The following is a 26,470-nucleotide window of genomic DNA, read 5'->3' as shown; positions in this document are numbered from 1 at the left end:
TTCTTTTCGTACTTCCATTTGATTTATGAATGTTTCCCTCATGATAGGTAATGTGGACTGTATACAAATGGTTAAAAAAAAACATTTGTGAGGTGCAATAAGACAACAGGAAAACATTCTGAATCTTCTTGTTGGAAAAGGGCTATGTAGTTAAGAGAAAAAAAAAAGAAAAAAAAAAAGCCACCACTGGTTTGCATGGGAATTTGTGGGTGAGCTGCCCATTGTTAAATTAAGTTCATTTCTTCATGTTCAAGAATATTCCTTTTCACCACACTACTTTTTGCAGTGGATGCAAGCCAGGTTGAAGATTTACAGCCTTCTATGGCTACTGTTGCTGACACATAGATCTTCAGAAGGTGTTAAATTTGTATGAAGAATCTTTAAAACAAAATCTGTTTGCTGTAGGCATTCACTGCTCCCTCCATTTTCTTTCTTTTTTTCTGCCTTTCCACCACCTTAATTTGTCTGTGGACTTGGCTTCTTTGTTCTTTCATGACTAATATTACCATCTGTGACATTACATATCAAGATAGCAATGCAACATATTAAGCACAGGAAAACCCAGAATGCTTAAGCTCATCCAAGCATTTGTTGCTTAAATCTCCAGCATTACTTGTAGCCACCTGAAGCATCCCAAAGTTTTTAAAAACACATTGCAATAAAACAGCAGGTTTCCATGTTGTTGTTGAAATTGAGATATGACACCTTATTGGAGCTACATCTTAGAAACAATCTCAGCAACTTACTTGGTTTTATTTCTCACTAAAGGCTCATAAAAAGAGCTTTCTTTTTTATGGCATTAGCTTAACTACCACTTAAAGCAGCTCACTTTGGGGACTCCCCAACTCACTTTTGTCAAGATCTCCTGTTGTACAATGGAAACACCATTCCCAGGTCAGACCTATGACCACAGCCTTATGTGAGCTCTCATATGCAACCAGGCAGGACCACAAACAAGTGCTTATCTCTGCCACCTTCTGCCCTTTCAAGAATGAGGAGGGGGCAGCAGGTGTGAAGAGAAATGTATCAAGTAAAAGAATCTTGAAATGGACATCGCAAGATGCAAGATCACAATCAGAATGGAGGTCTCCTCCTCCCACTTCTCACATAGTTCTAGACAGATCCACATCTTATTTACCCAACAGGGATTGCAGTAACCACCAAGATCTGATACTGTGACAGACAGACCTTTCCCTCCCATTGCTGATTTTTCAGACAATGAGTTGCTTCACTGTTAATCTCAAAACCTGTACTTATCTGCAGACATCAACCTGTCCAGTTTTTATCTGCATTAATAATTTTCCACTTCATGTTCTAGTACCTTCATGTGGAATTCAAAATTGAATAACTCTATGTTTCAGACTGTGTCATGTTTGCATTATTGCATTCTACATTTTATAAGAAAAGAGCTATAGCTATAGCACATAATAATAAAACAGTGAATTATAAAGGTCTCTGTAAGGTTAAGGGAGTTTCCTCATGTCCACATTGGAAGTCTGTTATCTCCTTTCTAATTCATCCAGATTGCCACTAGCAAAGTGAGGAGAGAGCAAGCTTCCTCCCCTTATCTGCTCCACCTGTAGCACCCACAGCTCCTAAGAGCTGAGGAGTTTATTGATTTCCTCCTCATGCTGCCATACACAAAATATATGTGACTATGTATAACACAACACTTTTATACTACATTTAATTCCCCTGTATCTGGACATTTACAAGCCTTTACTGTATAAGATGTCAAATAGTCTTGTAGTTTCCTGTTGGAAAAAAAATCCAAACAGATAAATACAATTTTTATTTCTGTGTAAGTCATAGAAATGAGAACAATATTACACAAGAGAGATATAAAAAGCACTATAGTAATGTTATGAGATGGATTAGTTTATTTAATTCAGCAAGATAGACTTAGAAAGATATATAATGGTTGTATTATTCAGAGGAAGGAAAAGGTGAGCTGGAGCTGGAGAAAGAAAAGGAAGAAACTGGAAGGGCAAAAAAAGGGGAATGACTGCTTAGAAAGAGGAAAAGTGTGCTTCAACAGAAATCCCCTTATCTTTTGCCCTGAGCCTACACTCAGCCTTGCAGGGCCAAAATATTTGCTAGTGGTGATGTCACTAGCCTGTGTTTTGTATGGATGCTGGGCCATTTATGATCACTGTGTTGATATGTTAAGTGGTATGTGATTTATCACTACTGTAGGGTAAATGATCTTCCTCTGAACAGGAATTTAAGGATAGCCAATGTGCACATTAGATAAATGTGTGCAGATTCACACACATGCTCAAGAGTGCACAAGTTAACACTGTAGATGGAAATCTGTCTGCAGAGGAATCTGCAGAAGTGCAGGTGTTGCCCCAAGTGTAGATACATTTTTAGTCCATAGAACATATATATTGAAATATGTGTATAACTTTCTGTAGTCCTATGCACTACGATGAGAGATACAGTGTGATACAGAAAGTGTATTCAATATTCATTCATGTATGTTGTTCAGATCCTGCCTACTTCTGTAGCTGATGCTTTAAACATTGAGTGTGAGGAAAATACTGATGGTATAGGCATAGATGACTGAATTAGAATTGTGGTTAACTTCTGCTGTCCACCCCAAAACACCTTGGAGCACGGGCCATAGTTAAAGTTGATAGTGGCTTCTGTTTGTGAGCTGTCTTTCTGGCTCGGGTCCATAGGACTCCATCAGCTGAGATCTTACCCAAGGAGGTGGGGCTGGGCACTTTTCTCAGCAGGGTGTCAAAAAATCTTCAGCAATGAGCCACATTGCTCACCATCCCTCAGAAGTTTTTCATGACACTGCTACCTCCTCCCTGTGGCCCCGAAACAGGGTTGATGAAGCACAGGAGGCTTTCCCCTTGCTGTGGTCGCTCCCGGCCCCAGGCGCCCGTGGGGCAGCAGCAGCCCCTGTGGAGATAGGGCTGGGGAAGGCAGGTGTTGTTCCCACGACCAGAGCCCAGCTCCCAGGGGGGGAAAGTGAGGGTCAGGAAGTTAGTAAAGGTCAGCCAAGTCCCGCTGGCTCTTCGTAATCCTCTTTTCCACCCACAGCCCCTTGAAACTCCCCTGATTTCTCCCAGTGCGGTGTCTGGGGGAGTTGCTCTGCTGCTGCAGGATTCAATTTATTCTTCTCACTTCCAAACTATGCTTCTGCAGAGTCTCAAGTCAGTTTTGTTTCAGCTGGAGTCGAGCAACACACAGGAGAGATGTGGCTCTATTTCACTGTTTTGTTTTTCTTTTCCTTCCCCTTTTTTTAACCTTTTTTTTTTTTTTTTTTCTATTTTGACAGGAAATCTTGCTCGTTTTTGTCTTGCATAAGTATGAAGTAACCCTGTGAAAACAAATACGGTTACTTGTTGTTTACATGGGTAAAAATAAAAGGACAATTTTGCTGATCAAGTTATATCTGAAGACTAGAGTTGTATAAAGGATTTATTTATTTGTATTTTTATGCTAGCCAAACAAAAAACATCAACAACAATAAAAAAAAAAATTGTCTACCCAGAATTAAAATTTGTCATTTTTACTGCCAGATCGCAACACACCAATTTGAAAGAAGTGTCATTTCAGGTCAGAAGACATTTCAAGTAGGCTTTTTAACATTGATTAAAGATAAATATAGGTAAATTTCAAAAGAAACCCTTAGTACAAATTAAGAACTGGAAAGTTTCTGTTTGAAAACATCAATAGGATTCTGCTTAACATTTATAAATGTTTCCTTTGACTAAAATGTTTAATTCTGCTGTAATAAAGATTGCTCCTTGTAAGGAAATTAGAGCAATCTTTTTGAGACCAGTGATGCTTCCTCACATAGAACTGGAAAGGTTAAAAAGTGGTTAACTATCAATCTTCTTAGGTATAGCTGGAGAATGTACTTTTTGGATTTGGCTTTATACAAAGCATCCAGGCACTAAACCAAACTAAAATATATAGACTATAGTGTCAAGGGAAAGTTTTATCCAAACAAAATTTCAATAAATTAATGCATTTTACTAAGTTTAAAAAAATCAAATAAACAAATAATTTTGCACATATGTAATGGTCACAAGATTTTGTAATTTCTCTTCCACTTTTAAAACAATCAGACCCAAATGTGGATAAAATCATCTCACGCTTCCCACTGATAGTGAAGAACTTTATCCAAGTTCTTATTCTGGAAAAACAAAAAGTATTTCTTAGGAATTGATTGTTAAAACTATATAGAATAAAGATTTTGGTTCTCTAGTTAAGGAAAAATAAACAACTGCATTAGCTAGTCTGAGTTCAAATAAACAGATGCATAAGCTGGGCTATCTCAAAGCAATACAGAACTCAACAGAGACCATTAACACTCAAAACACTTCATAACGTTCAGAGATTAACCTCTTCAAAACAAAATGTCTTGTATGGTTGCATTGAAGGAGTGAGTGATAACACCTCTATATAGTGGCAAGCTCAAACTGAACATGCTCTAATGCTCAGCATATTTGCTGAGCATGTATGCTGGTACACAGTGAAGCTCACATGAACTTAATTTTAAGGATGAAGAGAACAAAAAATGTGCTCTTATTTACTGTTTACTGCAGCCAGCAAAGCTGACCAGACACAGTGGTGTCAAATGTGCTTTTGAGTTTTAGCAAAAAATCTAAATTTTAGGAACATTAACTCCCATGTGCCAGAAGAAAGCCCTTTTGAGATATTATCTAAGTATTGTGACATAGTATTGAGCCGTGCTTATTCAGCTCTGTGTACAAATGATTGGTGGCTCACCAAAAAAAGTCTTGATTTTTAAGAAAATCTTGTCTATCTGTGCTGCTGGGTAACAGAGATGAAAAGCACAAAATCTGTGCTTTGGTGCACTCTGAATTTTCAAACAGATCTCACCAGCTTCCCAAGTCTACAGACTATGTAAAAAAACTCCAAACCAGCCTACCAATTAACCAGTAAAAACTCCCCCAAAAGCCCAAACTAAACAAAACAACACAGAAAACCCACAACAAGAACCTACCACCAAACTAAAAACAGATCTATTTGAGCTAGCAAAAGGCTATTGTATATAGGTCTCAGAACACACAAGAAATGAGGGCATCATGCAATAAGGCTGATATCCTGATAGAAAATACAAGACCTGCCTGTTATCGATATGGAATGAGGCTTGACTTCTCAGGCAAGAGAGAGCAGCAATTCTGACACCCTAGGGTTACTCACCTCTCCTTTGCACCTGCCTGGGGACTCTACATCACTACAGACCATCACCTCACACCTGCCAAAATCTTTCTCCAGTCATTGTTTTACAAATGCTTTAGATTCAAATCAGCGTGGATTGCTGTGTATGAATTTGTGATTCAATCAGACTTCTTCATATTTCTATCAAATAATTCAGAATCATTGTTGAACTTTTAATATTTCAGTTTATTGAGGAAGAGGGGGAAATATTTGACATTTTTTGAGGAGCAACCAAACAAGATTTTTTTTCCTCAGGAGTCCAGTCCAGGTTTTACATAGACTTTGGTACAAGCTAGGCTAGGATTTTGGTGTTTAAGCCAGCATTATGTGATTATACATTTAGAAATGATCAATAAGTTTTCTAGTTGCAGAGGTCACTATTAAAACCTTTACAATTGCCATTTGCACATAATTAACATTACCACATGGTTTACTGTATTCCCACACTATGAAGGTTGCTGTAAAGATAATTAGGGAAAAGTTAGAATTGTAAAGATTTGAATTTGTGTATTCCTTAATACAGAGATTCAATGCTATGATTTAAGGAATTCCCAATAACTGCAGAAGCTGCAGGGGGTTTTGCATGGGAAAGAACAGTATTTCTTTTAAGAGCTTCTTAAAACTTTGTTCCACCTATGAAATCCTCTACAGTCTGTACTATTATAACCCAAATAATCTCTACTATAACTTCAAATTTACATATTTTAATTACTTAGTTTTTTTCTTATAGAAATGACTGTTACTTCTGTTGGAAGAATTCTGCTCACAAATTTCATTTTCAGAAATCAGTAAAAATAGCTGCAAGAACTCCTGATGGGTTTGAGGTCAGAGCTTTCAAACAGGTTTTCACATTTGCCAGGTTTTACAGCCCATTTAAAAAATATATGCTGGTGTCAAAGAAGCCCAGTTGCATGAAATTATAAATATGGCATGGGATGCTTCAAACACAGGAATGAGTCTTGACTTCTCAGGTAAGAGGAAGCAGCAATTCTGACACCCTAGGGTCTTCCTGCATTGTTCTAGGTTGGTACTTACATTCTTCCAAAATGTGAGTCCAGGGAATGTTCATTTTGAGGTAGGAAGTCATAAGTTATTTCAGCTGAGATGTGGTATCTCTGTCACCCCACAGCCTGCAGTCCTGAGTGTGTTTGAGCTGTATAAACATAACCACAAACTAAACAGCTTCATTGTTCAATACAGTTTTTTGCTGTGCTTGGGAATGGAATTATAAATGCCTTTCTATTAAAGCATCCTAAGGGTAACAGATGCCTAAAATATATCGGCTCCATTATCAAGAATTAGATTATCCAAGCTGAATACACAATATCAGAGTTTACTATTTTGTATATAATCTACATTCTTAACATTTTCCTGGAGTGCTGTTAGTTTGGGTTAGTAGGACTTACTGTATTCTCAGTGTTGAAAGATGAATAGGCCTATCAGCTGAATAGCATAATAAATTTCTTAGGCTGCACACATCATGCTCCACCTCTCTGTCGTTCTTCATCACATATAATGTGGCCTAATGCAATATAGCAGCTGTTAGCAGAAAAATGGTGCAGTAGTCATAAAAAAGTGATTTATGTCTTAGTACCAAAGCAGCTAATATTAAGAAGCTGGTGCTTGGGAGGGCAGCAAACAAGTGAAATGTGAAACACAGCACATATATATTCATGAAACATGGGAAGCTGTGAAATGTTAGACTGACAGTGAAATTCTCCCTGGGTATCCACTGCAAGCTTAGATTAATAAAGGGGGTAATTGGTGGTGATGGTTGTGGATGTTCAGAGTTGCCCACATGTCACAGCTGCTTATACTGGAGTATCAGAAGTATGTTAAATGCATCTCCTGACATGAACCCAACGATCCTAACTACCAAATGACATAAGAAAGGCTAATTTAAGGTGGCAGCTGACAGAAAGAAAAACATATCAAGTAGGAAAGTTGTTCTTAGCAGCCATAATGTAGAGAGGAAACAGTGGGATGAGAGAAATAATGTGAGTCTCATTCCTCTGCTGCATTTTTCTACTGGTGTAAATCAAGCAGTTTAAGGCTACAGATTAGGGATTAGTCATAGATTAGGGATTTCTCCCTGGATGCTGAAACTTCATCAAAGAAAATTCTGTCTTTGGTTTATAACACACGTAATGTGACTAAACATGATCATGTAACACCTTGTCAGTTTTGCTGCTGAATGCTGTAACAGATTAACCTAAAACACGGTGAATTACAGCTATCACATCAGGTTAATCCTTGGTTTCTCTTCAACATACTCTGTGTATATTTTTAGTATGCATATACTAAAAACACACATATGTCTATGTACATATCTGCTCATGCAACTGCTAAGTGTAATGTTTTTAGTTCAGTGGGTGGAAGTCTTCCTTCTCAGCCAGTGCTAAACTAGTTCTTCCTCCCATGGTGCTTAATGCATATTGGTTGGGTCAAACAGGTTAATAGCCCTACTTTTGTGAAAAGTGCCATGGATTGCTTCTTAGTAAGCACTAAGAACCTCACATTAAATATCCTCTGAAAGAGACCCTGTGACTTGCTACAAGTTACAAACTGGGGTGTTGTTGTAATGCAGAAATAGGGGAAATCAAGCTACATACTTAAGTGACTGAGTCATCCTGCCCCCATAGACATTTACCAGATGCAGTTAAACTTTGCTTGTGTGGAGCTACAAAATTACAATGAAAGGTAGTATGGCTGGAAAATACTGGAGCTTCTCTTTGGCATATTTTTTTTTAATAAATATGACAGAAGCTTTCACCTGATTGTGTATAGTCATGTCATAAATAATTTGGATGGAGATCTTTCAGACACTTTGCTGTCATATTCTGTATTCAATAAGTACTGAGTAAGTGTAAGCAAATGAAACCTGTGGCAAAATGGCCAAATTTTGTGTATTTGCTAGAGGCCTCAGAGAAAATTCCAATCCTTTTAGGAAAGGGCTATGTAATTCCTGGTTCCTATGCTTTAGATGTCCTAAATTACTTTCTAGCCACTGATTAACCAGAATAGAGATTATTCTAACAGAATGTTTTCTGCTTTGATGTTTTGATCATATCCATGGCAACATGAAACATCCAGGAGAAGTCTGTTTTGTGAAGCCCTGTTGAGCTGTTGCCCTTTGCAACTCAGTGTGGCTAGAAACTTCACACTGGCCACTATATGGGCTTTCTGAACAGCCACTGAAATTTAGCCATCAAAGTTTGTGTGGCTCCAGGACTAGGTACTTGTTTTGCAAATGCCAGCAGTGCTTTAAAATTCTGTACCTATCTCCACAGAGACCTAGTAGGTCACTGCTACCCTACTGAACTTTTCAATCATGATTCAAATCACATTGAGGTCCTTAAGTAGCCATTCTCCAAGGCCATTAATCTTGTTGTCCTCTAACATACTGATGGCCAGTTTTCTAAGGGTTCAGTTGTATATGTGACTTCTCTCCCTTTCCCAGACTTTCCGTCCAATGCCAAGGAAACCCTCTTGTGTGTTCAGAAGAGCCCAATCTCTGTTAGCCCATTGGTGTTGACTTCTGCCTCCACAAGCCACTTGAGGTTCAAAACACCAATCGTCGATCCATGCTATCATCTTTTTTTTTTTCTAGCATTGATTTATTCCAGAGGAAGGGAGCATGCCCTGCATTGCCATCACTAGAACTGGCTTGCTGAATCAACATGCAGCAACATGCTGCCTCTGTACCCATGACTGGCTTTGTCTTTGCCCAGAGCACCATGTGTAGGAAACCTGTTCCTGTTAAACATGGCAAAAGAGCTTAGGGACAATCCTGTCCCACTGAAGGAGGGGCAAAGAGAAAGGTGTAACTAGCTCAATAGAAATTCTTAGGAAAAAGACGTGGCAAGGATAGCAGGATTCATCCCACTATCTCTGGGGTTGAGACACCTCTTAATTTTGTATCTTGACTGTTTTCACAAACCTACATGATTAAATTCTATTGTGTAATTACAGTACCATACTATTAATCATAAATTTTTTCACCAGTTTCTCTGCAATCTCTCTATTATAGTGTATGAAATAATATCTTTACATTTTTGGTTATAAAAATTATAAACCCCTATGTTAGACAATACTGAAATGATATTTTTGTATTTATTATGTTATTCAGTCACTACTTATTCTTTGAAAATTGTGATTGTTTCAGAAGTCCAAATTAGGTATTCAGACTTAAGACTTTATCCAAGCACACAGCAATTCTTCAGATAATAACATCCTTACATTGGTATGGCCTATTACCTGAATAGATTCCAAAAACTAAATACAAACCATAGAAATTACTTTAGCTGTCATTACTTTGTGGTACTCAAGGTGAAATGAGGTAATTTTTAAATAGCATGAAGTAAGATTGCATAATAATTCAGGTCAAAAAGTGAGTAACAAGTTATATAGCTGAGATGAACAGAATATAGTGAGTGTAGAACTGCAAATACCAGGCATGTCTGTCATAATTCTAGTCCTATTAGACTAGCCATTTCTTCAAGGTTGAATAAGGAAAAATGTTAATTTTACTGCAAGGAACAGTTCTTAACAAAATTTGATGACAAAGGATGATCTGTATTTTTATGGAGATTGACTAAAACATATTTAGAGATATGGGGTACAAGCAGTATACGATTATTGGAAAGCCGAAGAATTTACCCTCTTGTGAAGTGTGGCACTAATTAAAACTCCAAAAGAAAGAAGCAATTCCTGCCCAGTACAGAAATATCTTTTTCCCAATTATAACAGGGAGTTTGATACTGGAAGCTAAAGCAAGGCAGGCAAATTAAAGCAGGCTCTACTTCCTTGCTTTTCATTTTTGGAATGGATGAGCAACACACATGGGTCAAAGCAAAGGGCTTTGTTTGTGGCTGCAATCTCTACCATTTGTCCTTTATATGCCAAATCACACAAAAGTATTCGAAAACAAGTTTTTCCAAATACTCCTAAATCTTAAAGGATTATGATTAGGTGAATTTGTTAATCTACATAACTATTTTACTGAATAATCATTTTTATGATTTATATATTATATTTAAGCTTGGTCAAGTATGCTGTTAAAAAATATTTCTAAACAGAATATTTCTACCTAAGAGTATGTTTTCTATCTTTCAGTGGCAACCTATGCTTTGGTTTTGTGTGCCCCTTGCCATGAATCACTAAAGCAAGAAATCTTTTACTTTTCAACATCTACCTTAGTAGATGAAAGACTTCCTCTGATAGAAACACCATAGCCACCTAGTTTACAAGACAAGGAATAGGTTCATATCTAAACAAATAAATAAGTTTATATGCAGCTTTACTTCCAGATCAGAACTTCAAATATCTGTCGTTCTGCTTGCTGTATCTTAGAATACTTCTCTGACTTCCTGTCTATTCACTCTCTTGCTCGATAAAGCACATACTAGCACTGCCAGAATCAGCATTATAAGTATCTTTACATGCTCCTTCCACCCCAGTTTTCTTCAAAACCACCCTGAACGTCCTTGCATTAATTCCAAATTAGGGAATTTATTCAACAGATAGAACTGAGTTGCTGTGCCTTTCTTCACATTGGCTGAAAGTACCTGAACTTGGGTCAGACATCAGCTTTTCAAGGAGCTCTGTGTTGTGCTTATGTACCTTTTTGCTTTATGTAACTTTTTAATTTATGTACCTTTTTAATATATATTTTTTTTTTTTGACTGTGATCAATTGTTCCATAATGAAGGATATTTCTGTCCTTGTTTATTCCAGAGTTTGTTGGATCTCATTTTCAGTCATACTGGACTGCATCAGAAGGAATCAGAATGCAGTAACTCCAAATCTCTTCTGGTGTCACTAAGATCAGGTCTGACTCACTTCTCCTATACCTAGTCTTTAAAATCAAATCTGTTCTTTTTCTCTTTAAAACTGTAATTTTGTTCTGCTGTACTTTAAATTGTAGTATTACTTTGAAAAAAAGAAGACCATAAAAATGACATTTCAGGGTTCTATATTTGTCTGACAGCTGTTTCTGTTGCAGAAGTATTCATTTTAAAAGTTAAAAAGTTGTCTTTCCTAATACTTTCCTAATACTTATCCCAGAATGCATATGGTGTTATGATTCGAGTTATTGGCACACCATCTTCATATTCTGCAACCACTGAAGACCATTTTACATTTTAATGCCTCTGTTTGCTTGCATCACCCTGTCTTCTTCAAATCATGCCCCTGGTAATACTGCCAGACCTTTTGCATTGCATAAGCATGTTACATGTCTAAAGGATCATATTTTGCAAGGCAAACACACACAGGAAAAAAAAGCAGCTCAGACTTCATGTTTGAATGGCAGGATTCACAATTATTAATAACAGTAAAACATCCTTTTCCTATCAGAAACAAGTAAGGATCTATTCAAGGTCATTTTTTGAGTGCCAGGTTTGACACATAGAACTTTTAGCACAGAGATCTGGCCAGCATTCTGCTAAATGTATCAGGAAAGTTTTAATTTGATCTCAGAGGAGAGTCTAAGAAAATTTACCTTTCAATACCTTTCAGTTTGGATGAAGTGGTGGTGTGTTCAGCTGCTTTGTCAGGGAATGTACTGCTAAGGGCGTACAGACAGGAGTTGGCAGAGAAAGGGGTTCACTGAAAATTATGGATGTACCACATTATGGCACCAAGCAAATTTCCACATCCCCTTTCAGTCAAAGGTCTGTCTTTCATTTTCTTTTATAAAATGTATCAACCAATTTCACATTAAAAGTACAACTTTGGTCATGTTGAACATAACAATGTGTTATAACACAAAGGAACAAAGGCTGGAAGTTGAGGGAAATTTTTAAAAAATTGAAGAAACAAAGAAAAAAATGAAGGCATGAAATAGTTGTGTTTAGTTTGGAAAACAAAACAAAACCAAAACAAAACAAAACCTTGCCTTTTTAAAAAAATACTTGAAAATGCAACATTTGGGAAAATCTACACATGTCTAAATTTAGAGTCTGTGTTACTTTACTCTGCATTTCTTTATCACACTTTACTTATGCATATATCATTTTGTAGAAAGCCTATGTGGCAGGCTGAGGCATGTCTTACTTTATAAATATTTATTACCCACTGATGTGTTCCTATCTTTGTAGTTACAACCACTTCTTTTCAGTCCTTGTTCCCTCCTTTTTCTTATTAAAAAAAGAATCTTGTCAAACAATTTTGTTTATGTGAAAATGCTGTGAAGACAAGTTTTGATTTTAGCCTCATCTTTATTTTAGTTTTCCTTACTTCCTCCCTCACTTTTCTTCTTAGAAAGCATAGGCCTGGAATAAGAATGTAAACAGAATGATTTCTGCTGCTGGTATATGAATGGAGCAAAGCAAACCTGGCCATTCATAGGCCCATATACCCATGGGTCTGTTTTCACAGGGATTCCCTGGAACAGCTAGGAGGACTTGAGCTTGGAGGAAGTATGACTGACCTTTGAAGAAAGCTCCAAGACAACAATCACAGTCTGTAGCTGCTCGAAAATGAGGATAATACAGTTTTGTGGTTTAACAGGAAGGGATATTAAAAATATATCTTTAAAAACAAAAACAAAACCGAAACACAACCAACCAAGAAGAACAACAAACACAGCAACAACCAATAAAATAAAACCAAACCAAATAAAACCAGAAACTCAGACAAACAAAAAAACAAAACAAGACCAAAAAAAAAAAAACCAAACCCAAAAAAAACCCACAACCCAAAACCACCAAGTAGTTGACTGCATCAGAAGGATAACAAAACTCCCTGGTTTGCAGCAGCATAAATGTATTCTTGCTTGTTATATAGAGTGAATTCTCTGTTCACAGAGGATCAATGTTTTTTTTCTCATAACCTGATCCACCATGTTATTCTACCAGAGAAAATATGGTATTTTACCGAGGTAAAAGTGCGAATCAGCTTTTCAAGTCAGAAACATGATGACCTAAAATTTATGTTTTATTTTTCTTCCCTCTCTCTGTCCCTCTAAAACAATTGCATGTTTTAGTAAGTTGGACTCGGAGAGAGCAAGAGAGGGGCCTTATTGCTGTCTTTAAGTGACTGTCTAACCCCAGTCACTTAAATCCAGGGGTTAAACCTCGGGTTTTTTTGCTCTGGGTAAACGCAAAAGAGAAATACTGACCAGATAGTCCTGAGAGGTAAAAATCACACAAAGTTTACTGGCAAACTATGAAAAATCAAAGAATTTTGGCAAATTATTTAGTACAACATAAAACACCTCACAGCACAGACTTAGCCCATTCAATATAAAAACCTTTAAAGCCATCTGATGTTACAGTCTGTGAAAAAAGAGTTAAATAAGAAGAAAGGGAAAAAAACAGAAAGACAGGAAAGATATAGAAAAACAGACATATAGCCACCAACTCTTGGGTTCCAGTGATGTAATGGATGGAAAACTCCAAGGTGAAGGTAGAGTTAAGGAGCAACAAGCTTGTCTCATGGTCTGGCTTCTTATAGCCTTGATGCACTTATGGTGGCATTTATGGTCTCTCAGCACTCAGGGACTGGGTTAGGCAAATCTGAGGCTGCCTCCAGTGTGCATGATTGACAGACACTGTGGGGCAGGGGGAATGGGGGATAGGGCACTACCTCACCAGACCAAAGCCTGACCCACCCCTAGCATACACACAAAGAAACCCAAGATGTCTAGAGAGAAATTATTCTTTTCAGTCTCTGACACCTACCAAATGATAATTTTTGGTTTACCCTTAAGTCTGATATACTCAAAACCATGTCTGAATTTTCCATTTTCCACTGTAGCAACAGTTGAATAAAATGTTCAGCTTGCTTTTCTTACTGGTGATGCACATTTAGTTCACACTGGTTATTATAATGCTCAACTCTTTTTCCTGAGGGACAGTTCATTTCTATGCATGTAGCACAGTTCTGTGCAAGTGTTCAAGGTTGGATGGGGCTTTGAGTAACCAGGTCTAGTGAATGGCATTCTTGCCTATGGCAGGGGGATAGGAACTAGATGATTCTTAAGGTCCTTTCCAACATGAACCGTTCCATAAGTCTATGATTTCTCATATTCAGCTGCTCTTTCATTATTTTGTCAAGTTATTCAACAACTCCATGCCACCAGCCTTTTTTCATTCCATTTTTCAGATTTTAATGCTCACAGTGCAGTCCCTAATGTGGAACCAGACACTAATGACATTTCCCCTTTTCTTTCATCTCTTTTAATTAAAAATATTACTTTTGTGCTGTCCACTTTATTCCGTGATGGGTTGGTTTCTTTAGGAAGAGTTATGGGGTATCTTTGAAAATTCCTCCTGGAAAATCCAAGCTGACTCTATCAGTGTGTGAAAGTGTTTCCATGAACTTGTTGATTCCTTCATAGAAATGAAATGGGTTTTCCATATAGCACACATTGATGCTTATTGTAATTTATCTTATTTGATCTTTTAGCTCATTCTTAGATGTTATGGATTTTGCAGGCTGCTCTCATTATTTTCCAATTTTATGTTTTCTAATATGTTTTTAGAATTATTTACTGACATTTCTGTTCTTTTTAATTTTTCCTCAAATACTTTTTCTACTGCCCCATCATACTGAATTTTGGGCTGTTTTTCAGTACTGTGACTCTGCTACAGTATCCCTAAATAATCTGGAAGCTGCTTTGAAATATTTAGCCATCCCTTTTAGCCTCTTGAAGTCTTCATAAGATTTTGAGGTTTGTTTTTCCTGCTGTAGCAGAGGAAGGTGGAAAGATGGACAAGTACAACTTATCTTCCTATTTCAAAACAATATTATGATAATAGATTATTGAGTTGGGTTACACTTTTCTTCTTGTCTAGATGCTCCCTGAAGAAGCCATTTGTGGCAGCAAAAAAAATCAATCTTTGCATCATGACCTAATGTAATTGTTACTGTATGGGAGTAGTTGAAAACACTCCACTATTGCTGCATTTTCTCTCTCTGCAGTCCCTCTACTTTTCCTTGGATGCTACAGAACCTCTCAGTACCTGGGTGGATCACTGGCAGGGCAGGTCTAGTACTGGGCTGCTCCTGGGTGGACTTGGAGTTTCTATTCGTAGAGAATATCTCTTATTTTTTGACATAATTAATTTATTTATCTCATCTCTCATCTTCCTGTCCAGACATGTTGGGGTAGCATAAAGCTCCTATGCCTGAGGTTATTTTCTTAGGTTATAGAAATAGGAATGGAGTAGCAAAGCTTGAAGTCTAAACCTGGAGACAATTTCACCACAACAGCTATGTACAAATGACCAGGCTGCCCACTGAAAGCGTGAGAAAGGAGTAGGATTTACATGAAAAGGATTGGTATGCATCTGAAAGCATGCCAAATTTGAACCTGATTCATACTCAGGTAGCTTGCCATTGCTGAGAAGGGTCTGAATTTGTCTGAGGGTTTTGTCATCTGCTAGAAATAAATAAAAATAAATAAATAAATAAAATGAAAAAAAAAAAGGTAATAGTGTGATATGTCACTTGTTGACCAATCTGTCTGTCCAGACTCAGGTAGATTTCTGGCCTCTGTATTCTTTCCTGGTGAGAAAAGTGATGAGTGTCTGATGTCTGAAAGTGGTGCTGTGTCTTCTTCCTGAATTGTGCCATTTCTGGGTCTGGCATCACCCCATATCAGTGAGAAGACACACAGCTCAGTTGTGAACTAAGATTTTGACTTTTGAATGGGCTCCTTCAGTAGAAAGAGTATGGAATTGCATCATTTTATTCTGTAGCTGGATTTCTTTTTTTACCTCTAGCCTGATTTCAGTTATCTTTACATTTTCCAAAAGTATTTAGCTCTGATCACTCGCGTATGTAGTTCAGAAAAGTTCACATGTTTTCTACCACCTTACTATCTGCTCCTTTATATTCAGTGATTTTTCTTGGAAAACAGGACTTCATTTTGCTTTCAGTTAAACCATCCAGGTCTGTAATACCCATCTGCCTTCATTATGATCTAGCCAACTGCATCCTAATTCAGCCATAAGAGGCATTCTGTGTGTCTGTTGTGGAGGAGCCGTCTGCTCAAGAGCCCCTCTAGGCGTCTCTACTGGTATCTCTTGCCAACTTTCCTCTGAAGGCTTTTGTTTGAATAAAGCTGCTATGTTGGTTTTGTCTGCTGTTATATGACATTCTGGAAGCCATAACTCTGTTGATATACATTTCTATCTTCTCAGAAACAGTAACTTTGAAATGTAATAGAAACTGTATGAGTCAGGTATATTAAATAATTCACAGAATTGTAGAATGGTCTGGGTTTGAAGAGACCTTAAAGACCATGTAGTTCCCTGTCATGAGCAGGAACACCTTTCAGTAGACCAGGTTGCTCAGAGCCTTATCCAACCTTGCCTTGACCACATCCAGGGATAGAGCACCCACAGTTTTTCTGGGAATCCTGTGCCAGTGTCTCACGGTGAAGCATTTATTTCTGTCATCTGATCTAAATCTACCCTGCATAGTTTGAAGCCATTCCCCCCTTGTCTTGTCACTACAGGCTCTTGTATAAAGTCCTTTCCAGATCACTTGTAGCCCCCTTTATGTACTGGAAGGCTGCTCTAAGGTCTTGCAGGAGCTTTCTTTTCTGCAAGTTAAAAAAATTCCATCTGTCTCAGCTTCTCCTTGTAGGAAAGGTGCTCCATCTCTGTGGTCATCTTTCTGGCCATCCACTGGACTTACTCCAGCAGGCCCTTGTCTTTCTTGTGCTGAAGCCCCAAGAGTTGAACACTGTACTGTAAGTCTCACAAGAAAGGATTGATTCTGTCCCTGTGTCCACTGTTGAAAGGCAAAATAAACCCATTCACTCTCACAGCTTCATAAGATGAAGAAACATAGATACTGTCTAGTCATGTGGACCTTTCTCCCAACCCTTCAATTTTTGGTGCTCAGAATTGCTGGCTATTGGGGGGGAAAAGGAAACCTCATTGTTCACTTAACTCTGTCCTGCAGAGAGTATTTGGGATTCTCTAGCAGACAGTGACTTTCTGCACTCTTTTCTCAGTGAATGTAATTTTAGCAAAGCTGATGAGAAACAATAGTAGACAGAAGAGATGAGATCATCTGGTGACAATGCGTGAGACAACTCTTTTGAAACCATGAAGCATCCAGAGGTCATAGAAGTTGGGCAGCAGGTATTTGCAAGCCACAGATTTGATCACTGTGCTATACTTCTATCAGCAGTATAAGGGAGGACAGTCACCCTGACCCCTACGCAGTACTTCCAATCAGTCTGTGTTTGTATTTCCAGGAGACAGAACAACTTAAGAAATTAATCACTGAGGGCAGCCATATCTGTCTAGCCATGAACTATCAAAACTTTGACTCTGTTTGCCCACTGACAAGCATGGAAAGAATTGTGATGTGCACTGAAACTAAGCCAGCAACTCAGTAGCCCAAGCAGCAGTGTGAAGATGCTGTAAAATAAGAAATTCTCACTGAGCAGAAACTATCCATGTATCTGTTTACCAGAATAATTTAATGTTATCTGCCTTTGTATGTTATTAACTTGGTCTCATTTGTTTAGGATAATTTTTTTCAGTATTAGCATATTGTTCTACTTGTGAAAAGAAGGTTCTTAGTTCTCCACTGCTCTTTTCAGATGGAGCATTTCAACAAGCTTGTACAATAGCAACAGCTCTCAACAGCATTCTTGAAGTAAAAAGGAAATAAAATGGCTGGAGAAAATGGAAAACATCTGGATTGAACTATCTAGTACTGCACTCTGTGTCATGAAAGAGAAACAATAGCTCTCTGTTTTACACCTGAAGTGTAAGCTTCAGTTGTACCAGATTAACACACCAGCAGTTGGAATCAAGTAACTCTTATGGTTTTATTCTCTTAGAGCAACTTCCAAATCCAGTGGAATTTGTCTTTGCTGGCAATAATAATCATAGAATCATCTAGGCTGGAAAGACTTTTAAGATCACTGAGTCAAATTGTATAATAGTGATCATAATGAAGGGAAGAAAGCATGTATTCAAATATATCTTAGTAGTCTCTGAAACAAATGCTTTCTCTAGCACTGATTGTATTGCTTTTTTAAAAATATATTTTCAGTAAGAGGAAACCAGTTCAGTTCTCCAGACTTTGTAGAATGACTTTAACTGCCTAATTATTAAAGGCCTGTTCATGGTTGTGATGGCCAATGCTTGAGCATCATGCAAAAAATCTGCTTAAAGATCAGATCAACTTCAGAATTATCATCCCACTGGAATGTAGCAGGAGCCCATCTATCACCATCAGAATGCAATGATTCGTGAAAACCCTTCATAAATTCACTCTGCTTTCAAATATGAGGGTACTCAGATAATTTCTCACTCAGAGCAGTAATCATATGCTTGTAATCAGGCCTCTGATCATTTCATCTGACTACCTATCAATTTATAAACTAACCTATGTGAACTGACAGCTTTCCAATTTTTTTTTTTTCTCAGTAATGAAAATTCCTCTTTTATCTATGTAACCATCTAGTTCTGGATTGTTTCAAGGGAATTATGGTGATAGTAGCTGAAGACCTAACAGTCTGCAGGCAAAGGGAAATTGCAGTTGGTTTTAGCTTTTGTACTCCATGTGTTTTACAAGGAGAAGTGAACAACCTAAAATTTCATTACTTGTTGGGCCAAGAATTCAAATGTCCATTTAACATATTCACATTAAAGAGAAAGATATAATACTGTTCAGTCTGAATAGGCATTATTTCCCAAGTTCCCGTGAATTTCCCACAAGGAATGCATATTAAGGAATGATTACACAAGGCTTGGTGAAACTCCCTTTATTTATTTCACTTGTGTTGTTGCTGCTGTTGTATAAGAAAGAGCAAAATAACAAAAAGAACAAAGTAAAATAAAGTAACAGCTGATCCAAACATTTTTAACATGTTGAAATCCCATTCCAAATGCAAAGATTCTTTCTTTCTGCCTTTTCTTTGCATTGATTTGCACAAGCATTTTTTCTGTGAGCCAAATACATCTCTGGTATAACTTCACTGAAGTCACTGGACTTACACCAGAGGTGGTTTTGGTCCTCTGTCCTGGGTAAATACAGTAGGAATAAATTGGTCACACAGGCAGAGTGTCTGGCAATAAGTGCACTGAGTGGTCCTGGCAAACCAATAGGAAACATCTAAAATAAAAAGCCCAAATAAGTCTTTTATTTAATATAGGGCCTAAAAATCTACTGGGAGCTGCTGAATACTGCCCACTAACTGTACAAAGTATAGGTAGCATGCCTTCCAAATATCAAAATACCAGACGGAATGCCGTGAAAATAAATAACTTCTAATATAAACAAATGAGAACATATCAAACTGTTACCTCTTTAAACATAATGTAAATAAAAAAAATACCAGTCCTTCTACACAATAAATATTAAGAAAACATTGACATAGTTGAAATGTACTCATATAAATTAACAACTTTAATTACATTAGCCAAACAGACATTGGTTAAAGCACTGCATGTAGTATGCAAAATAATAATAATAACAATAATAATAATATCAACAACAAAACACAAAATTATAAAAACAAAATAGGCTTCATAATATCTTGGCTTTCATAATTTATATATATGTATATACATATATATAGTTGTGTGTATATATATACTGTAGACATATATATAATATGTATATGTATAATATAATTCAATTTAATATAACATAATATTATATAATATGTTATGTTATATTAAATTGTATTATATTTTATATATACATATTATTATGAAGATATATATACATACATATAGATTATATATGTGTGTATATATATATATCTTCAACCCATTGTCAATGAAAGTTTTTGAAAGTATTTAAATACAAAGAAACCCATTGAGAATTAACAGATTCCTTATATCTCAAAAAATAAATAGCTATAAAACCCAGAAGTGCTGCTTGTTTCGGCCCATGAAAACCTTGCTTCTAGTTGTTCGCAGAAGATCAAATTATGATTTTATTTACTCATGCTGAAAACGTTTTACTCCACATGTAATCCAGTGAGAGCATATGGGGGAGTAAAGTTTTTTTCAGTGTAAGGAAAGGGATTAGCATCTGGTTCTTATACTGATGTACACTATTGACATGAGGTTTAACTTAAAGTACTTAATAATTTCCATTGTATCTACCTATACTTCAGAAATAGATTTTTCTCAATTTATTGATACTGACTGGTAACTTTCTAGGAAAGGAGACTCTCTGAAAATCAATGGCATTGCTTACAGAGTAAGGCACAATTCCACATGAGCAACTATAGTCCATCAATTTTTAATTTTGCACATAAACTTTACAGACACCTGATGTTCTTTACCTAAGAGATATTGCTGCTAGCCTCTACATGGTCTTGTGGTTTCACTGTTCAATTAACTTGACAGCTTAATTCTCAACTAAATAGAAAAAAAAGGAGGTATATATATATATATATATATATATATATATATATATATATATATATATATATATATATATATTGGAACCCTACTTTGCCATGATTTGGTAGGAGACTGTTTCTATCGAAGTCAATGACAAAACTCCCATTTCATTCAATTGTACAGTTTTGGGCACTAGACCATATGAGTGCATAATAATTACAAGCATCTATAAGCATTTCCTTTTGCTAAATCTAAATGATACAAATACATTCAGCCCTCCCAAAGAAACATCTTAACATGCACTTATGCCAGTTTCTTAGGCTTTGTAACCAGTGAGCATCTGACATGGAGATGTGAAAAGACAACCAAATGTGGTCAGCTCTCAAACAGCAAGATTATAGAGGTACTAAACAAATACATCTCTGTGATTAAGTATATACTGAAAACGTATTTTCAATATAAACAGTAAGTAGGTTATATGGAAAGGAATGTGTTAGTAGTTACGAGCCTTTCTTTTTTTTTTGGTACAGTCATACCTGAAAGGAGAAGTCATTTTTAAGGCTGTGTGCCCTAGAACAACTGCCAAAATATGGTAGCAATTTCTAATGCTATTTTAAGTCCATGCAGATTTAATTAAATCAAATTATCAGAGATGGGCTATTTTTCTGGAATCATTCAGTCTTGATTAACATCCAAATTTCTTATTTTACTTTATCATACAGTTTTTCATTTCCCCCTACTTTAAATAACTCTGACCACAAATCAAAACCCTATGACTGAGAGATTGCAGGGAGAAATCTTTCAAATCTGTGACCAGTAAGGACACACAAATGCAAGCTAAAAAGCATGAAACATGCTTACAATATCTAAAATACTATTTTCTTTCCTCACTTGGAAGTTGTCTCAGACTAGTTTCATGTTTTTCAGGCCAGTCCCTATTCATCACATTAAATCTGATATCAAATTCGAGATCAGAATTATTTTTAAAGGACTTTTCTCCTTTAGCCAGAAAAAAACATGAGTTTTTCTAAGCCTACTTTGCTAGTAGCCAATGGGAGTTTTGCCATTGTCATCTAGGGGAAGGTTCAGGGATTTCAGGTCTCCAATACTCTCTAACTAATCACTGTTGAGAATAAATTTTATCAGTGTGAGCCATCTGACCTGTTTTCCTTAGCACTGTGTTCAGAGATACACCATGATACAAACAGCCTCATTCAAATAACTGGATCAAACAGTGTTGGCTGTGGTGCCATTCACTCAGAATCCTTTCTCTCCCTTGACAGTGCCCACAGCACAAGGAACCTGTGATCCATCCTGGCACAACTTTACTCATGTAAGTAGTTTTACTGATCTTCTAAGGAGACCAGTTGACATCAAAGAGCCTGTTGACATGAGTAACCATTCTAGGATATCTGATGATATAAATAAGAGTTGTGGAGCACCCAATTTTAAGGCCAAGTACAAAGACCAGTGAACTAAATGGTATCCTCAACAACTCTCACAGACTGTGTCCCTGCTCCTGCTGTTCCAAAGGCTGGCTCTGCTTCTAGAAAAATCGACAGAAATTCTGCCACATGCTTCAAATAAGCAGGGCCAGGAACTTTGCTAAAGTTATAAAGATAAATTAGTTGTGCATCATTTTTTTTTCCTGATATTTTTCCTGCTAGCATTTGGTATCCCTCCCTTTCCCCAGGAAGAAAACACAAAAAACCCAACAAACTTCTGCAAATCATTTAGATCAGAAAGCCTTGATATTTTACAGAACACTTTAGTGACAAATCTAGTGTTTAACCAATTATATTTTTGACTTTTTTTTTTTACAAATTGCAAACAAGTCTGTAAAAAAACTGTGTTGTATAAAAAGTACATAAATGTATAACCGATTAGCTGTACTATGCAATCTAAATATTGTGGAATAAATTAGATAGAAAACTTAGCTATACGCATGTATGTTGATATCTATTCAACAGAGGAAAGGGCTATTTTTTTTCTTTTTTTTTTCTTTTTTTTTTCCCTTTTCATTTTTATCTCTATAGATACAGACAAATACAGACATGTGACCATGCGCATATGCACACACAGAGAACACACACGCACACATGCACACACAAACAGTTTTGGCTGACAAAAAATGAAGGCCCTGATTACACTGTTTAAACATGGTTCTTGCCATGAAGGTGCTAACACACTATCCCTAGCCAGTGTGACTGGGTTATATTGTGCTTTTTTCTTTTTTTTTTAATTTTTCTTTTTTTTTTCACTTTTTCTTTTTTTTTTCTTTTTTTTTTTTTTAACAGACTGTGCTCTTGACAAGACAGGAAGCCATGTTAGTACTTCTTTCCAGGGCAGGCATTTAGAAGCCTGTCCCATCAGAAAGCAGCTAACTGGGGCTTGGTTCAGCAAACCTATGAGACTCTGAAGCTTCAGGCTCAGGGTTATCAAATTCAGTGTAAACAGGGCCTAAAGGTTTCTCCCATTCTCTCTTATCATCTCCCCCTACCCAAAGACAAAGGTAAGTTTAACATTCTTTTAAATATGACAGCAAAAATTTTTTTAAAAAACAAGCTATCTACCTATGTCCTACAGATTGGACCCTTCAGGTTAAGTGTTGACACTGAAAATTGGGTCTTACAGGTAACATGCAAACCCATTAAGAGTTGTCATGCTAGAGGGTGGTGGTTGAGAAAGCCAGTATTTCAGCAAAAACTGTATTTTGAACAGAAATCCAACCACAATTGCCATTTTCTGTATATTTGCAGGAGCAATGGTGGACAGGGCCCAAGGCTGCTTGCAATTTTACATCAACATTTTAACTGTATATCAGCACTTTAGGTTTCTCTTGCAAAAATACCAGCACTTTAGGTTTCTCTTGTACAAATACCATTTTAACGTGTAGCCTCCCACCTGGCAGTAAGAAACAAAAAAAAATCTTTTAACATACTGTGCTTTGCACACAAACATTCATTGTTTTAAGAACAGTAAAATGAAGCCAGAAATGCTTATACCTTGTGTATACATACATATATACATACAGAAATATATACATATATATGTATATCCCTTGGACAAAGTTGTTTCCCTACAATGCACATTTGCTGTGCATCAGGGCCAAGTTTAGTGTTCTACATACAAAACAGTATGATTATGCTCAGATGAACCTCAGATCCAAGCCCCTTGGATCCAGATCCCAGGGATTTTCTGGGCTTACTTCAAATGGTGATTTTTGTTGAGGGCACTATTTGAATTTAACTGGTTAACAGATATTCTAGCCTGAATGCAATCAACCCACTGACTCTTAATTTAAACCCTAACTCATTACAGGTGAATGGTACCAACCACAAACAGACTTTATAGAGGCTTGCATGAATGTCTTTGGTGTATGTGTCTATTCATTTTAAGGTAAAAAATAATAATAATTATTATAATAATAAAAATAGCTATTCTGTGTGCTGTAGCAGTTCTTGTATAGCTCACAATAAGTGCAGCTCTCAACCCCTCCCACACCCAACCACCCTCCCTTGCAAATATTTGTTAAATAAGGATTAGACAGGTCAGACACCATTGTAGTGCAAATAGTAAACGATTAAAAATTTTTTTACAAAATATAGAAATGTTTGATTCCAGTAACTGGACAAACATGTTCCTTTCAAGTATCTCTCACCAAAGATTTTTTTTAAAACAAGTTGCTTCCATTTAAAAAAAAAGTCTCTCATTTTTTTTTTTTCTTCCTCTCGCAGGTAAACAGTTTCAAACCATCTAGGTTGCATAGTTCTAACATTGTAAGCACCTTTACAGAATGTAACTTATTCTTTCATTAATTTTTTGTTCTGTTTTTTTCTTCATTTTTCTTTTTTCTTTTTTCTTCTTTTTTTTTTTGTAAATGTAGTGCAGAAGATGAAGGTGTACACACCTGCACACTATTGACCCTTGATCAATGTTAAGTATATGTATGTGTATTGTGTCTGTATGTATAGAGACATGTATATAAACACATAGCCATATATATATACAAACACAAACACTTACTCAGTTGCTCTGTAAATGTGGGGGGAAAGCGCCAGTGACTGCAGTGATCATACACTTGGCTTTTCATTAACCTTTTGGACTTTTTCCAAATTTCTGCAGGTTGGATAAGCTGCTACCATGGCTTGACCTGATGGGTAACTAAGGGAGAGAACAGAACTTCCTTCCCCTAGTAGTAACTAATGTTTAGTATACTGTGTTACAAGATAAGGAGCATACTGAAGGAAAGGGGAAATCCCCAATCCATACCACCTTTCAGACCTATCTTGTTCAAGCCCGGCTTCATGATGTTTTCTTCCTTTTTTGTAGCTGAAGTCTTTTCTGGTCCTCTATAAGTCTTTTTTTTTTTTTTTTCCCCTCTCTCTCCCTTTTCTTGCTCTCTTCTGTTTTTGTTTATATTTCTGATTATTGTTTCACTCAAAAATATTATACTTGTCTGGTCTTTCCTCTTCTTGGGCTTTTGATATGTTTTCTACTTAACAAGAAGGGTCTTGTGCACACTAGCATCTATGAACAGCCACACTCCTCCACAATCATATTCTGTATGTCTTTCTTAATGATGTTCTGGCCATCATCATAGTAGAGCATGGACATGGGCCGAAGCTTGGTGGGCACACAACATGATTTGAGGTTGGCAAAGGGGCTATGGCCCCGCATGCGGTAGTGGTTAATGACAGTGGAGTGGAAAGATAATGATGAACCAGATGTGCCTGCTATATGGCTGGGACACTCTCCTTCACAGTAGTTGGCGTGATAACCTGTAGGAGCAATGATCCAGTCACTCCATCCTATGTCCTTGAAACTGACAAAGAACTGCTTCTTGCAGCAGATGTTGACTTTGCCATCACACTCCAGGCCTCGTCTCCGTCGCCTGTGCTGGCGATCCTCCGAGTGCCGGGCAAGCATCATCAAGAAGGGCCGATGTGATTGCTCCTTCTCCTCTTCTCCTGTGAATTCTCCAGCTTCCTTTTCTTTCCCTTCCCCATCATCTTCCTTTTTCTTCTTCTTGCCCAGTAGCACCAGGTTGGCTCCAGTCTCTTGACACAGGTCACAGGCAATCCGCACATCCAAAGAACTCTTCCCTTGGTCCAAGAGTCTCTGGACACTGCTGGAGACAGGAAAGATGTGCCAAGTGCTCTTACGTGTGTCCACTGCCTTTTCTGAAATCAAAGTCTCACTCTTTTCACCTTTCAGTCCCCCATCCTCTGTATCTTCTGCTCCTTCAGAATTGCCTCTTGGCTGCCGCTGCTGTTGAAACAGGCGGATGGTGACTTTTGTCCTGCTCCGGTTGGCCTTGGAGACCTTCAGGAAGAGCCACACTTCAGCATGCTCCACCACCGATAATTCACTGCCTTCCTTGGAAATCTCAAAGTGCAACATTTTCTTGGCTGTGCCTGATTTGGTAAATGGAAATAGACAGGAAGAACTTGTTAGTACGTCTGCTTGCATTTTGTTAAAGAGACTTCTGTTACTTTTTCCACAGTCATGAAGTGCCCTAGGTTTTCTGTTTGGTTCTTTAAATTTTTATGGATCTTCTGTTCTAACCTTCCTTCACCCCCTCCTCAGTTTGTATTTTGTGAAAATTCTCATTTTAGAAAACTATACATTTGCCTAATTTACGGCATATTTTAACATGAGAATTTTTCATAGTGACAATATAGTCATTAATGTAAAGGATCTCATGGCAAATAAGCATCAGTGGCTGCCAAGGTTTGCTTAAGCTGTAGTTGTGATCACTGGGAGCTGAAATCAAAAATGCTTTATGATGGCAGTCCATATGTACCATATGCATAAAAATCTACACCTAATATCTGGTTAAGAAATAAGGTCCAGTGCTACCTCTTTAGCAATACTTTGAAAATTATGTGGGTAAAAGGTTTACACTTTTCCATAAAAAATACGTC

General features: G+C 37.1%; 1 protein-coding gene across 2 annotated transcripts in view; it reads right to left on the bottom strand.

The window, feature by feature from the left end:
- Positions 1 to 1,862: 1,862 nt before the first annotated feature.
- The window catches only part of INHBA (inhibin subunit beta A), a 42,367-nt gene continuing 17,759 nt past the window's right edge, over positions 1,863 to 26,470 (bottom strand). For both annotated transcript variants that reach the window (XM_085570418.1, XM_021531979.4), the window contains one exon: positions 1,863 to 25,960. In XM_085570418.1, coding sequence (XP_085426544.1) covers positions 25,074 to 25,960 — 887 coding nt within the window. In that variant the 3' untranslated portion in view covers positions 1,863 to 25,073. The remainder of the gene's footprint in view (positions 25,961 to 26,470) is intronic.

Source organism: Lonchura striata, chromosome 2 (assembly GCF_050655825.1).
Source record: "Lonchura striata isolate lonStrDom1 chromosome 2, ASM5065582v1, whole genome shotgun sequence".
Classification (NCBI taxonomy): domain Eukaryota; kingdom Metazoa; phylum Chordata; class Aves; order Passeriformes; family Estrildidae; genus Lonchura; species Lonchura striata.
This window is presented reverse-complemented; position numbering and strand designations above follow the sequence as displayed.